Here is a 16,244-nt window from a genome sequence, read left to right on the forward strand (position 1 = left end):
TTGTCAAAAGTTGGTCTCTTGTGGGGAGAATGTTTGATTATGGGAAAAAGGGGGGAGTTTTTGAATCTTTGATCAATTTCTCTTAGAATATCTCTCTTTATGTCTCAACTAGTGTGTTTGACTTAGAGATAGGAAATTGAGTTTGATTTGCAAAAACAAACCAAGTGGTGGCAAAGATTGATCCAAATATGCCAAATTTGAATCAAAAACAATTCTTGTTCTTATTTGCATTAATGTTGCACTTCTATGAGTTGCTTTGTGTTGTGTTGGCATAAATCACCAAAAAGGGGGAGATTGAAAGGGAAATGTGCACTTGGGCCATTTCTAAGTATTTTGGTGATTAAGTGCCCAACACAAATGATTTAAGTACTAATAAGTGCCAAATGGTGGATTAGGTGTAAATCAACACAAAGGTATGATTCTAGACTTAGTACATTGGTTTTTGTGTACTAACATATTTGTCTAAGTGCTAGAATTAGAGAAAATACAAAAGGAAAAAGACTTGGCTGGAACAGCCAAGACTCTGCGCAGTCTGGGTGCACCGGACAGTGTCCGGTGCGCCAGGCTGGAGTCTGGTCAACTGGCCACTCTCGGGAATTCGTCGGCGGCGTACGGCTAAAATTCACCGGACTGTCCGGTGGTGCACTGGACTGTCCGGTGAGCCAACGGTCGGCCGCGCAATCCGTGCATGACGCGTGGCCGAGCCAACGGTCTGAATGGGGCACCGGACAGTGTCCGGTGCGCCAACGGCTCCAAATCTTCAACGGTCGGCTGCGCCAATTTAGGAAAGCAATCTGCACCGGACACTGAACAGTGTCTGTCCGGTGGCACACTGGACTGTCCGGTGCGCCACCCGACAGAAGGCAAGAATTGCCTTCCTGGATTGCTCTCAACGACTCCTAGCTGCCTTGGGGCTATAAAAGGGACCCCTAGGCGCATGAAGGAGAACACCAAGCATACTCTGAACATTCTAAGACTCTCGCACTCCATCTTCGCACACTCGATTGAAATTCTTAGTGATTTGAGCTCCGTTCTAGTGGTGAACTTGTTGTGTTTCATTTGAGCTCAAGTCTTGGCTTGTGTGTGTGCGTATTGTTGGGATTTGTGTGTGTTGCTTTTCCCTCCCTTACATCTGTGTTTCTTTGTGATCATCTTTTGTAAGGGCGAGAGGCTCCAAGTTATGGAGATTCCTCACAAACGGGATATAGTGAAAGAAAGAAAAACACTGTGGTATTCAAGTGGATCGTTGGATCACTTGAAAGGGGTTGAGTGCAACCCTCGTCCATTGGGACGCCACAACGTGGAATAGGCAAGTGTTGTACTTGGCCGAACCACTGGATAAACCATCGTGTCTCTTGTGCTTGTTCTCACTGTGACTATTGTGTTTCACAAGAGCTTGGTCCTTAGCCATTTGATTTCATTGTGCTAACACTTCATCAAGTTTTGTGGCTTTAAGTTTCAAGTTTTTACAGGATCACCTATTCACCCCCCCCCCCTATTAGAACTAGTTTATGATATATACTGAAACAAATTATACTACACGGTGTAGGTATTTATGCAAATCCTTACACTGCGTAAAAAATCTGGCATGTTGTTCACTAGTGGACGCATCTCCGGGTGTAGCGTAAAAACCTTAAGTTTTGAGCATAAAATCCCTCAATTATAAGCGTAAATATCGAGTCAATGTGAGAGGTTGATAACTCTAGTAGGTTGTTATTACAATCCTATTTTTATGAGAGATCCGAAAAATATGGCAGCTGCATGCATGCGGTTTCTATTTTTATATAGATCCAAAAATTATGGCAAAAATCGTGGGAGTTTCCATTGCATGCGCGCAAATTACGAACAACATAAATCAAGGAATTGTCTTTCCAATGTGCATGCAGTAAACCGATATACGAACTCCGTGTTCAAGCATAAAATCGTACAGTTTTTAGTGTAAATAATACATGTGATAGGCATAAAACACAATAATCGAAAAGAAAAATGCGCCGGATCGGAGGATGTCACGCGCGATCATCGCTGCGCGCATCTCGCGTGTTCCGTGACGTCACTCGCTCGAACATCGCGCCTCATGCGTCGCCGTCGCTACTCGTACGTCGACGGACGTCGCTTGCTCGCCGGCCTTGGAAGTGCCGCCTCCTCAGGGCCTCGAGGACGATGCCGCTTGCCCGCACAAGGGCACCACTGTCGCTCGCCCTCTGGATCAGGGAGCCGCCGCCACCGACCTGGGAACCGCCGCCACTACTCCGGATCGAGGAACCTCCGCCACCGCGCGTTGAGGTCATGGAGTTGCGACCACCGGCTGGGGGTCCACCGCCGCGCACGCTCTGGGGCAACCGTCGTCGTCGCACGCGGCGTCGCTAATGAATCGGGGTGGAGCGTAAAAAACTAAACCCTAGTACTTTGGGTCATATTTTATAGACGTCCGGATGTGATCCGGCTCGACCAGATTGCACCGTCCGACCTAAGCTTCCTCTAGTTATTGGAAGCCAAGGGCTCTTTATATATATATATATATATATATATATATATATATATATATATATATATATATATATATATATATATATATATATATATATATATATATATGCGCGCGCGAGCTAGTGTACAGTATGCTTCGGAACCGGTTGAGAGGATCAAAATTGATTTGTATTTGTGTGTGTGTGTTTGATGAGACGACAACATCATTGGACTCAACCACTGATGACTTTCTCCATCCCCACATTGTTTCAACTTAAGGCTACGGAAGAAACTAGTTCACACTAATTCAAAGAGTTTGCAGTTCCTGCAGAACTGTAAATTCATAAACATTCATGGCAGCAACTCCTAATGCTACACCTTTGAAGCTAAAAAAATGTCCAGGTCACTCTAACTAAAAATCAGAAACTTAAATATTGCAGATATGGTTCCGTTAACATGGCATCAGTTCATGCAGAAACTAAAAAATCAGAAACAAACACAGTTCACACTAATATGCAGAAAATTCAGATGGTGGATAGGTAACAGGATAACAGTTTTTTTTCTCAATAAAGGTAACCGCATGGCAGCAATAGACAATCATATAGCTAGATCAACATCAGAAAGACCTGCACAATAAGCAATTCAGTTAGAAAAATAATAATTTCATGGCTCAGAAAGCTGAAAGACCTTAGTATTTTACAGTTTTATTTGAGGAGGCTATGGAGACAGTAAAATTCCTGATAATGTTATATCCAAAACTGAAACAATCCTGTAACCACTATACTTTAGCCAATAATTTTCAGAACTGTAATCACCATACTTTCCTGAACCAAAAAAAACATATGATCACCATACTTTTCAGAACCAAAAACATACATTTTTAGAACTGAAACATATATTTTTAGGACAGGAAAAAAAAGAGCTTTGATTCTAAGACGACTTTATCCAAAACTGGATGACGCAACCATTAAATAGATCTTCAATGCATAGATCCGTCTAAGGGCTTGTTCGGTTATTCCCAATACACATGGATTGGATGGGATTGGAAAAAATTGTGAAGAAGTTTGAGCTGTTTGGGATTCAAACCCATCAAATCCCGCTCAATCCACATGGATTGAGAGCTAACCGAACAAGCCCTAATAAGTACTCCCTCCAGGTACAAATTCTGTAAAAGATTTTGAGTCAAAGTAGTAAAACTTTGACCGACTAGACCATGCATGCCGCTCATATACACAGAGATGAATTATTCACGCATGCATGCACGTGACCATCAGCCGGCCAATAACATTCAAACAAGCAAGAGTGCAAGACAAATACTACAAGTTTTCATCCAGGGACATCTCCATCGGCCGACTTGCTTTGAACTGCACTTACAAACACAAGCACGATCACTTAACTTACACTGCTTATACTCCACAAACACGCAGTATCTCTGGGCTATTCCTGACAGATGAGATAAATAGCTATCTATCGTACATGCTAAGGCTGTTAATGTGAGGTCTGCCAGAATTGTATTGCTTCCTACAAAATTCTTGAATGTCAAATAGACCCTACACGGTGAAGAAACCTAACAAAACTTTCACTGCCATGTCACCGCTAACAGCAAATCAGACAGCTTCATCATGCCAACAACACTCAACATGAACAGCAATTTAAGATTAATTTAAATCCCTATGAGCTTTTGACCTAGCCCCTGACATAAAACCAGACATCCAAGACACTACAAGTATAAAGATGCTGCAAACACTATGTCCCTCTTGATCTTGTTGACCGCCTCCTCGAGTTTTGCTTCTAACTCCGTTTCCCCAATGGACTTGGATGCCAGAATCAGCTGCTGCAGAACCTCCTCCAGCCTCCTGATGGCCCTGATCAGGCTTCCTTCGAACACTTGGGTCATCTCCATGATTTGGTAGAACTTCGACCCTCTGGCCCATGAATACACCGCTTCCATTATGTCGGGTCGGAAAGAATTCACAAAACTTTCCACATCGATCTGGATCTGTCATCACCGAAGAGACGAGAGAGAAAATACAATCATGATCCAATTCACACATGAGGCAGCAATTTCATTATGATGGTTTGGTAGCACTAACTACCTTGCATTCAAGCTGAAGGTTAGCAACCCTTCTTGCTGTCTCCTGCAGCTGGTAGAAGAGCAAATCGAGCTCCTCTCTTGGCTTCGGAGCATCCTGGAGCTTCTCCTGCCAAACAAAGCAAGAGAGCAGTGCCACCACCTGCTCTACTGTAGCATCCTTCAGAGCACCACTAAACATAAGCTCTGTCAATGTAAGCTCATCAGCTGAACTTATCTCACACGCCACTTTGCCCTTAACTTCCACAACATCATCACTCGTAACATACCTGAAATAAAGATATCTCTTCTTGACAAATTGGTAGGATTATCTGATATACAAGATAGTTGCAGCATGGTATCTTACAGAAGCAACATCAAGCATATGCACCTAAATCTTTCCACAGAAAATTTGGTTGAGGACACAGACAAGAACACATGATAAAATTATATCTTTCAAATTGACAGTGAGATTCTTACAACTTAATACAGAACAGACAAAAAAATCCCATTTTATTTCAAATGAAACCAAATTTGACATGACAGTAGAAGATGCTTCTAACTTGGTCAAAATAGCATATTCCCTGTCTCAAAATAGTTGTCGTTCTCGCTTTTCGAGGAGTCAACCATTTTTAACCTTGGCCAAATATATACAAGAAAATACTAATATTTATAGTACATAATTAGTTGGGCTAGATCAACAACAACGACAAAGTCTTTTAAGTCCCAAACAATTTGGGTAGGGATGAAAACGAATACTTATTCAGATACCAGTTTTTCGGACATTTTTCTTTGATTGTGAATAAATAGGATATAGAATCAGCTATGCAAATTCATATTCTTCTTTTTAGCCTTAAACTTATAAAGATTCATAAAAGATAAACCTCAAATTTATCATATATGTTTTCAAATGATAGATATAAAATTCGGATACGGATACATATACTTTTTCACCTTTTTTGTTATAGAGAGCAAATAATATATTAAAACTTTTATGCAAAATTTTATTCTTATTTATAATGATGTTCTTAATTACACAAGAAAATATTAGAATCAAAATTCATACATATCTATTTTATAATATTAAATTTCAGATGCTCATGTATTATATGCTTCTACATACCAAAAAAATCTGCATTCACGACAGCAATTTTGCTGAGGAAATATTACATTTTTAGCAGGTCGGGGATTATATATGTAAGTAGGGCACTTCATCTTAAAAGTACCAAACCAGCAAAACCTGGCAAAGAATCAATTTATGTCAGAATAAAATGCAATACCCCAGCCTGCGAAGAACACGTTTCCGGGCCTTGAGTTCATCCTTGAAAGCTAAAGCGGTGGAAGACCGCATTGTTTTCTTTATGGACTTTATTTTGGCTGATAGTTCTTGCTTAGCATGAAAGACTTTCAGCTTTTGCTGGATATGTGGAGAGTTACGGATATCGTGCTTCTCAAACAAGCTCTCAAGAGCTTCTATTCGTCTGGTAGCTTTCCGAAATGATTTCGATTGTACCTAAAATGAACAGGTTTTATTAGAAAAACATAAACAGAGAAAATATGACAACATGCCTAAGCATTTTCTTACTTTCATATCTTCTTCTGGATCCAATAGAGGCACACCATCTTTAGCAAACCTTAAAAGGACTTCTTCAACTTTCCTCAAGGTGTTTTCTCGAACTTCTACAGGTATAAGATCCTTAGGTATGTACATCCGTATGCTGCTTAGTCCATCAATCTGTTTTATTTAGTTGGGTCCCATTATTAGCAAACGGACAGCAGACGGCTTAGCAAGGAGATAAAATGATCAGCAGTAGTGAAATGTGCACAATAAATAACCTGTGAAAGTGACAATGAAACTACAACTGGTTCTCCACGCGCTTTCAGAGGAACAACCTTCATTGTTTTCTTACCACTGTTGTCCTTAGTTACAGAACATCTGGTAAGGACATCAACCGTGTAATCAGAATCCTCAGGCCTCTTATCTGCAAGAACAAAACCAGAGAAGCTGAGGAAACAGCTACTTTTCCATCTCGGCGGTGACTTTTAAAGACATAGATGAATAACATTACTAATCTGACTTTCAGGAATTAAAACCAGGTGTACTAACTGCAAGTGGTTGACAATTGGAGATGCATAACATCCACTCCATAAAATAGAGGTCCTAAGGTTGTCTCCAGCAGCTCCCCTATCTCATCCCCTATCTCAAACTTCACTCTGCACAGTGTCAAACAGTGTCTTCTATAGTGATGTGTCCCCTATTTTACACGATCCACCGAAGACAGCCTAATTTACATAAAGTTACAGGTTAAAAACCACCAAGCATTCAGCAATTCGAGCTGATGAAGCTATGGTACAGGAATAGTTAGTGTAGAACAAACCAAAATAAAACTCATTTGGATCAGATTGTCAAGAAAGGTAAACTACATCTGTATATTTTTCAGGATAAATGAAGTCCCTCTCATTTGAGATCAGAATGGTTTCTCAGTCCTATGTGTAACTCTGAAGAGGCATTCAGCTGCCAGTCAATTCATCAAGGCTAGACACCCAGACCAACCGACAAGGGTTATAACTCATGCCACAATTGGCAAAACTCATGGACATGAGCAGATCATGGGACAACCATGAATGAACCTAGATTATCAGAAAAACATAGCAGTCAACAGTGAGCAGGAATAACTGCTGCTTAAGCCTGAAATCCCTTCCCAATCCACCACAAAATGCATAACTACATGAATCATGTCATGGAATGCATTGCCAAACACGTTGTAAGTAAATCGTTCTGTACTCTGAACATATAAACAAAATAGAAAATCACATTAGAGGAATAGATTGGAATGAGATTATTGTTTTAACTTATGTACCTTCACCATGTGACTTCACTTTTTCGAAGTTAATTATAATTCCCCATGTGACATTTTCATCAATGGAAAAGTTAGCTGGCTCATCTGTACTATATTCAATGCGGACAAGCCTTCCAGGTTGCAAGAAAGGCAGCACATGTTTGGGAGAGAGAACAATATCATGGACATCCTTCTTTAAACTCCTGTGCTGCTGTAAGAGATCGTAATAATCCTTCAAGCTCTCCGCTTCCTCAATTACCATGGAATTTCTCTCTGATTCCAGTTCCTTGATTTGCTTCTGCACAAAATTCAAACATAGTGCTATTGTAAGTTTAAATAAATGATTTAGGTTTCCTTGGTGGGGTTTCTGTGTTTTTTACAAAAGTCCATACAGTGACCAAAAGGCAATAATGTAGGTGCCAACACTCAGTCTACCAGGCTACCAGCACAAATTATTATACTGGCTTGTAATGATCCAAAACTGATCTTACTGCATGGGTACATCTCTGAAGCAATCTGGAATGTATTAAATAATGCTCGAGCTCTCATGTTCTTTTTCTTAACATGAAACATCATACATAAGGAAAAACTAAATCACAGTGGGAAAGGAAGGAATATTTTAAACTTTGGAGAAAGCATGGCCTGTTTTGGGCCTTTATATAAAGTATAACAATCAACTTTACACCCCCAGTGATTATTCTCTTAAGACACTTGCTAAATAACAACCTAAAGGGCCATTAAAATAAGTTCTCAGAAACATATGAAGTGTGGACTGTGGAGCAGGTACAGGAAACAGTGTGATATTACAAGTTTCAATGGGTGACAAGTTAATAGATGAATACATTATGTGGTTCATGGATGTCAAGGATAGAGGCATTATGTATGTAGGATGACCACAAAAACACTTAGGAGGCAGGAGCATAAATAAACTTCTCCATTTCAAAGAAAAGTGAAGTCAGCAGACCTCAAGATCAGGAAGAGAACGGTCAGCCTGAAATTGATAAAATGAATGCCGGAGGAGCTTTTCTGGATCCCCATCCTCAGATCGCATTTGATTTAACAGCATATTGTAGCTCAGATGAAAGGCACTAACAAATAGAAAGGTAGTTGGGTAAGCCCAAGCAGAAGAGAACATAATTCCACACTTAAAAGCGATAATAAACATAGAATGAAACAGAGGGCAGTCTGAATTTGAGCATTGGTATGCTAACTCAATATTTACAGGGTGCAATGAACAGGCATAACACGAACGGCTAGCATTATCCGCAGATTATAAGAACAATATTAACCAAGAACTTCATTGCACTGCAAGAATTTGTCCATCCCAGTCATAATCTTGTGTTCCAGATTTTTTTTTCATGCAGACCACTCAACCAAATTGTATTAAGTACGTTAAAGCTTCTAGTTTTAAATGAGCCATAAAAGCCAGGATGACATGTACTGACCTGTTCAAACTATCTGCACTTCCTTTCAGCATCATTTTGGCAGTTGAAGGTTCCATTTTCTCGTCTACCATCAGTATACAGATACCACGCAGATCAATACCTCGACGACCAGCACGGCCACTCATTTGGATGTACTCTCCACTCGACAACCATCTGAATCGGTCTCCGTCAAATTTTCGCACATTGGTAAACACAACAGTCTTTGCAGGCATGTTCAAACCAATACTGAATGTTTCTGTGGCAAACAAACACTATAACACCATGTTTTAATTTCAGCAAGAAATAAAAAGGTACAGCACACAGCATAGTCTTGAGATAGAAAGAAAACATATCTAAAATGCTCAGTGGAAGCGCAGCATCATTAGGGAGAATATGTATAATAGACGCTTAAATGCATTTCTCAATGTATAAATAGTCCATGACATTAGTTAAAATCTGTTATTTCAGACCTATCCGTCCCTCTTACACTCTATTTAAATTTAGAAGTGCAATTAACATAGAATCGTAGAATCACCTAGAATCGTATCTATCCATTTCGTGTTTCATATCGACGAATATGTGTCTTCATATGGAACTACTCCCAGCATTCCAAATTATAAGATGTTTTGGTTTTTCTAGATACATTGCTTTCGTTATGTATCTAGACATGATGTGCATCTAAGTGCATAGTAAAAGCTATGTATCAAGAAAAATCAAAATGCCTTATAATTCTGAACGGAGATAGTATAATACAGTAGCAACAAGCAGAATCTACTCATTACCAAGAATCAAGCAATAGAGCCTAACCTTTTGATGCATGAAATTCTTGATTGATGTAAAAGTGCAAAATGTATATAAGAAGTTATGAACATCTATGTCTTACTATCATTGCTCCAGTAAAAAGTAGCCATATGAGTGTTCAAATACCACTAGCAATAAGCTACTTCTGAGGCTAAGAAATGACAGAAACTTGAGCCACCACGAGATCCATAAAATGTGCTAACCTTGATGAGGCCCTCCTGAAAGAGTATCTCAATGACTTCCTTTAAAATAGGCAACAGACCAGAATGATGCACGCCAATGCCGCGTTTCAGTAAGGGGAGCATGTTTGAAACCTGCGACAGCTCCATTGGCTCAGTTTTAAGATGAATTATCAATTCATAGCATTGCCTACCAGTACTGCTAATGGTTCATATATTACAAATAGAAACGTAGACCACTGTAGATAGCTTAAAAAATAAGACTCCCGTCTCATAGTAATGTCTACACCTTAGTAACCGGAAACTGGGAACTTGGCCACGTTCCTCGTTCCGGGAACGTGGGAACAATCTCGTTCCAGTAGTGTTAAATCCTAGTTTTTGTAGCGTACCACGTACCATGTTCCCGTTCCTCGATCCCATCGATCCAGGAACCTGGTTACTAAGGTCTACACTTTACAGTGTTAAATTCCATTGTGTTTGATGCTTGAGATAAAAAAAACCTGAAACAGAAATGAGGACTCACCTGAGGAAGCTTTTTGTCATCATCAGAAAGCATATCCATAGCACTCCAAAAAATTGTTTCGATGTTTGCCTTCTCATCATCCTCATTCAAGTCCATCTTAGCCATCTATCACCCAATGGAAGATAGTCAAAATCAACTGAACCAACTCGATTTCTTCCTCCAGACCACATAATTTTCTGGTTCTCTAAATTGAATAATAATCTACAAAAAAGCATACCTGCATAGCAAGAAATTCGCATTCCCTTTTGCTAAAGCTAAAAAGTATTACAGGATCATATTGGCGCTGAATTATCATCTTCACCATCTTGAATATGTCACTTTCCTCACTAGATGTACCTGCCATGGTAAATTTCTGCCGCTTCCCATTTTCCTTCTTCTTGGCACTGTCGCTAGCAGGGACAAGGGCGTTCAATGCTTTCTGAAAACTGTCCTCTCTGAACTTGCCCTTCTCATCCACTACAAGGTATAATCCGTCCCCTCCAGAAGGAAATACATAGTGCTGAAGAGGTGTAGGTCTATAGTCGGTGTATACTATATGACAGGGTTGCTTATGTACCTGAAAAATAGCATATGTTCTTAAAGCATGTGTGAATGCTTGACCATGTCTATAGACGCCTTTTAACAAATACATGAGTTCAAATCCAAAATCATGGCAACAGAAACATGGAGACAAATAGGCACACTTGGGAACAGACCTTAGCTACCCAATCAGCGAACTCCTTGGCATTAGGTACAGTTGCCGAGAGGAAGACAAAGCGTGAATTCTTGGGAGCCATCACTATACTCTCCTCCCAAACCACTCCTCTCTCTCTATCCCGCATGTAATGCACCTCATCAAATATAACCCAGGCAACTTCCCTCATGACCTCAGATCCCTTGTATTGCATGCTCCGCCAAATTTCTGTGGTCATGACCTGCATTGTCAGGGAATGGTTTTAAGTTCCAAGCATAAATGTACAAGCAATTGAAAGAGTGGTGAGGGCAGAAGGCAGTACCAGACAGGAGGCATTCGGCTCAATTGTGACATCCCCAGTCATGAGACCAACATCAGAGAACTCTTCTTTGAACTCCCTGTACTTTTGGTTGCTCAGTGCCTTGATTGGAGATGTATAAATGACCCGCTGTTGGTTGCGCAAAGACATCGCTATTGCATACAACGCGACTACTGTCTTTCCCGCTGACGTATGAGCTGAAACCTAGAAAACCCCAAAAGGAAAGTAGAGAAAGATTCTATAAGTGACAAACAACTTAGCTGATGAAATCATGAAAGAATGACTGGTTTGACTGTACATACAGAAGCACAAAGCAAGACGGTTTAGCAAGAAATTAGTTGGACCATGAGGTGTGGCCTGATACCATACAGCTCATACAATAGGGGGGACTATAAATTACTGAATTTACTATCAGCATTCAGCAACCATGGGTGCTAATCGGCCATCAGCAATAGATGGACCAACAGCAGCACGATGAGAGGCACGTTCTACGCGGTGAAAATGATATAGGTATTTGAAAAGGTTAAACCTAAGAGGCTAAAATGGCATCCTTGCGTTGAGTGAACCAAATTTGAGGAGGTTGCTATGCTACCTAATCCAATTCAGGGGGCATTTGAACTAAAAAAAGATACTAATTTGACACATGTACCGAGCTGGGTGGCCAAATGAAACGCGCTGAGAGAGATATAAATGGAGCCGACATGGTACCATGACGGATTCACCATTGTCGAGGCAGCGTATGGCCTCGGCCTGGAAGGGGTCGAGCTGGAAAGGAAACTTCTTTGCTGGCTCAGAGGCATCAGCTCCGCCGGCAATGGCGCGGGACGTAGAGGCGGATGGGTCGTAGCCCTCGGGGTAGGAGACGTCGTGCACGCAAGCGACTGGTTCGGCGGCCGCGAGGGTGGTCGGAGCGCGAGGCTCCACGGCGGCGGCGGCGAGCGGCGGCTTGAGAGAAGAGGCCTGGTAGGCGTCTCCGGGGCTGTCCACGGCCTTGCGCTTGAGGGTCTCCATGGCGACGGCGTAGGCAGTGGCGGCCGGGAGCCCTAGGGTTTTAGTGAGGAGTTATTTGGTCGCGCGCGAGAAGGAAAGGAAGGGCCGGGATGTCCCGTACCCGGTACCCCCGTGTGGGTGTTTGGTGCAGCGACGAGATTCGACGGGATGAGACCGTTCGTAAATCTTTAGTTTGGAACCACAATTTCACAATTTCTCATGAGAAAATAGAAATTCTTTGAAAAATTAAGGTTCATAAACTAGTCCTAAATGTTATAAATCTGCTAGATTATTTCTGAAATATCTGAGTTACTCGATCAATTAGTTTATTTATGGATCACTAAGATCATCTCTAGATTATTCATATCGGTTCTAGTCACTCGTTGTGCATTACCTGAGATTACTTAGATCAACTATGGCTACTCTCTTTATTTAAAATCATTCATATTAATTTTTGGATCATTCACATTATTGTGGCATCATTATTTCTGGATCAGTTATATTACCTTAGATCACTAAGTAGACTAGAAAAAAGGCGCCCTATCGGGCGCTCTACCATGCAAATGTATATCAGACAAATGTATATCAGACGTTGCAAAATCACGTGTGAGTTTATATCGAAAAACACTTACCTCAATTTCTCTCCTTCACATTAAGATAATGTTTGTACAAAGGACTTCGGCCACCTCAATTTTTGAGAACCAAGCAGTTATAACCTGTAGTGCATCTAGTTGTGTGATAAAATGGTCTAACTACAATTACATATAGTCAGAACGACTTCAAGCTCTATTTACGGAAAATCCTTTCAGCTACACAAGTGCTCCTTGTGCTACTAAACATAATTTTCTACTGTCGACTTGAAGGACTCGAAGGCATGGTCACCAAAAAACTCAGCCTCCTTTTTCAGCTCCACATTAACCTCATTTCTGCCATGCTGCAGAAAAGAAAAATAATCAGCACAAGTCCAACAAAAATAAAAGTACTCAAGTTTGGTCTTGAAGATGTACCAGGGCAACAAAAAAACGGGCCACAACATTCGACGACTTCTGAGCAGCAGACATACGCTCAGCAAAATGGTTGCCTGCTGACAGGATACAGATGAAAATCTCAACTGGTTCGTCTGGAAGGGGATGGGCCTGCCAACTGGGTAACAACTTTAGATGTTTCTGTGGAGAAAAGCTAGGATGTGTAGTTGGCAGAGTCCCCGCGAACACTGATTGCACATCCAGGTCCTCATTCAATGATAAGCCAGTAGAATCCTCAAGAACAAATCCCTAACAACATCACAAGAGACAAAAGCTAACATAAGTGCCAAACACAGACGCCAGTGCACCAATACTAATATTGCATTGCATTCCCCATCCATTCATGTACAAGCGAGAGCCACTTACAGTGCGGTATGGAAATGATGTCACATGCTGTCCATCAACATTCACATGGTAACCTTCCAATCCAGCAGTGAGAGTTAGAACAAACAGGTAATCAACATTCACATGGTAACCTTTCGACGAAGCAAATACTGAAGTCCATAACTAAATTTGAAGTCCATAACTCCATATTAGCATAGCTTGAATCGAGTGACCTTCAGAATAATAAAAAAAACAGATCGTACTCACTCCTCTGTAACTCTTCCAAGCTTTGCCTTCTCCCATTCAGCAGCCTTAGATTTCGTGCCGCCAGTAGCAGCCAGTCCTGCTGCGCGTTCTCCATTCCGTCCAGAGTGGTATGACGTGGCTGGCCTCACGACCGAAGTGACACATTTAGAGGACATTGAAGTGCAAATCAGCCCTTAATCACAGCATAAATCATATAACTGCTCCTTAGGAACGTCAAAACTCAAAACAGCCAACAGATAAGTTTCAAATTTGGTTACTATGTAAACTAACATCGTCCTTTCATTATACCCTTATTTGTTTGAGATCTTGACAGATCTCCCGGATGAAGAAACATACAAAAGCTACATCAAAGCCAAACAACTATTTTTTTAATCCTTTGGCTGATTAGGAGGGTTCTCCAGTTTGTTGTTCCTGTCAGGAGACGTACCTGCTTCGTCCATAGTTCTGAACCCAAGGTCTGACATGTCTTGCTTCGCCATCAAGTTTCTGAGTATGGCAAATAAATTCAGAGATTTTAGAATCACACACAGAAACAATGATTTGAAATCATAACGGAAAGAGCAGCAGAAAACAGGAAAAAAACTGCATCTTGCTAGCCAGCAAACATTTTCCAGCACCTTGTTATGAGCTCAAATACTGAATTTCAGAGATCAAAGATGGTAAGCGTTCAAGTTCAACCCAGTGCCAGTAAGAATTTCCAAGATAAAACAACAAATGTTCTCCATTCCGTCCAGAGTGGTATGACATGGATGATTTGCAGGCACGTCCTCATGCTTTCCAGTTGCTGGTTTCAGTGGCCTCCTTACCGATATGTTACCTGCCAATGTCTATAAGTGAAATGGCACAAATAGTACAGTCTTTAACTCTTTATAAACCAAGAGAAGTATATCCCATGAAAACATAACAAGCAGGATACATGATCCGCTAACCTTTCACCCTCACAATGTTTGTGCAAGAACCTGTGCAGACCCTTGGTAGGCCTGCTATCAATAATAAGGGTTGCCGCAGATTGAGCATCAGATGTGTTCTCAAACCTATCGAAAGCCTTCAGCTGAACAACCTACAAGAAGGTATATAAGCAGATCAGGAAATATACTGCGAAATATTAGGCATATATGCACAAGTAGATCGTTAAATATAATGCATACAGTAAGAAAAAGAAACGACAAAATTCAGACTTACGAATCGATCAATGACATGTTGATTGCTCGATGGGGAGGATCTAGACAGTACGAAATACAGTACATGTTATGGTGATCAAAGACATAGTATGTAATACATCATATATAAACACAGTGTAGGAACACAAACGCGTTGTAGGAACACAAACATATTGTAGGATACAATACGACAATACAATACATACAGTGCAGACGAAGGTTCCACAACTGTCTCTAAAAGACAGTGTACATGCAGTTGCGAAACGGTGATCAGTGCAACAATACATAACCCTAACAGTTTGCAGCTACATAGACTGTACATGTACGATGCAACAAGCAGACGATCATTGTACACAAAAGCACGTTTTAAGCGCTGGTTAGTTGCGCAGTTCTTAAAAAGTCATTGGCACAAGCACATCAAGCTGCTTAGGCTTAAACATGAAGGGAGCGAAAGCACGTTCACGTCAACAAGCATAGAAATCCAGCGTGGCCGGTTCATAGCATTGATGGCGAACCATGATCTAGTAGCAACCTGAAACACAGTTGTGATAAACATTCAGAACACTTAATTTTTTTTTTGGAGTAAGCCATCAATACAAAAAAACGTAGCAATAGAACAGCGACAAGGCAGGACGAATCGAGAATAGAAGTGTACAACAACGTTAGTAGAAATGTCTAACAGTTATTACATTTAACAAAATGTGCAGACACAGTTGATTCATCATGTAAAGTCTAAGTTGTGGAACTACGATTGTGTGGCGCATAAAATGTGCAGATCTAGACGAAGTATGTAGCATAAGATCAAACCAGCATACCTTGTTAAGTCTGCTCTAGACCAATCTGTATCGAGCTTGTGGACATGAACATGTATCATATATCCTTCCGAAAGCAGCTGTACACAGCAGCTTGGATACAAAAGCAGTAGACAACGATCATCCAAAAGAGCGAACAGCTGCAACTGTGAGACCAAAAGACCCGTGTCCCTCTGTGACTAAGCATCTTTGGTAGGGCTGAAAAGGGGACAGAGCTACAATTAGATAGTCTAGGACATATTAGTCTAGGACAGGAATCGAAACCAAAATATTTTGTTGCCTAGGCGTTCATGGACAACCTAGAGGTTCAAGGGAAAAGGTACCTAGGGGCAGCATCGCTATCCGCGACATCCTTGGAGCCAGTGTTTCC

General features: G+C 41.0%; 1 protein-coding gene across 2 annotated transcripts; it reads right to left on the reverse strand.

Moving 5' to 3' along the window:
• Window positions 1-3,712: 3,712 nt before the first annotated feature.
• LOC103638180 (DExH-box ATP-dependent RNA helicase DExH9) lies at window positions 3,713-12,462 on the reverse strand. 2 transcript variants are annotated; one of them, XR_004852588.1, is made up of 14 exons: window positions 12,005-12,441; window positions 11,300-11,500; window positions 11,000-11,218; window positions 10,522-10,860; window positions 10,305-10,409; window positions 9,806-9,916; window positions 8,823-9,073; window positions 8,342-8,465; window positions 7,399-7,675; window positions 6,374-6,519; window positions 6,123-6,272; window positions 5,708-6,050; window positions 4,563-4,827; window positions 3,713-4,465 (listed from the first exon to the last, which is right to left on the reverse strand). XR_004852588.1 is itself a non-coding variant. In XM_008661161.4 (14 exons), exons 1-14 carry the CDS (start codon window positions 12,305-12,307, stop codon window positions 4,187-4,189), a joined length of 3,003 nt encoding a protein of 1,000 aa, XP_008659383.1. In that variant the 5' UTR covers window positions 12,308-12,462; the 3' UTR covers window positions 3,770-4,186. The 2 variants fall into 2 exon arrangements, 1 of the variants encoding a protein (XP_008659383.1); XM_008661161.4 differs by having other exon boundaries at window positions 3,770-4,465; window positions 5,818-6,050; window positions 12,005-12,462.
• Window positions 12,463-16,244: the final 3,782 nt, after the last annotated feature.

The sequence above is a fragment of the Zea mays genome, chromosome 9 (genome assembly GCF_902167145.1).
Source record: "Zea mays cultivar B73 chromosome 9, Zm-B73-REFERENCE-NAM-5.0, whole genome shotgun sequence".
In the NCBI taxonomy this organism is placed as follows: Eukaryota; Viridiplantae; Streptophyta; class Magnoliopsida; order Poales; family Poaceae; genus Zea; species Zea mays.

Excerpts from the sequence above, each read along its gene's own strand:
- LOC103638180 (XM_008661161.4), bottom strand. The coding sequence starts at position 12,307 with ATGGAGACCCTCAAGCGCAAGGCCGTGGACAGCCCCGGAGACGCCTAC. Across the intron at positions 10,410-10,521 it reads GCGAATTTCTTGCTATGCAG|ATGGCTAAGATGGACTTGAA; the intron begins GTATGCTTTTTT and ends ATTGGGTGATAG. Across the intron at positions 6,273-6,373 it reads TTTCATTGTCACTTTCACAG|ATTGATGGACTAAGCAGCAT; the intron begins GTTATTTATTGT and ends TAAATAAAACAG.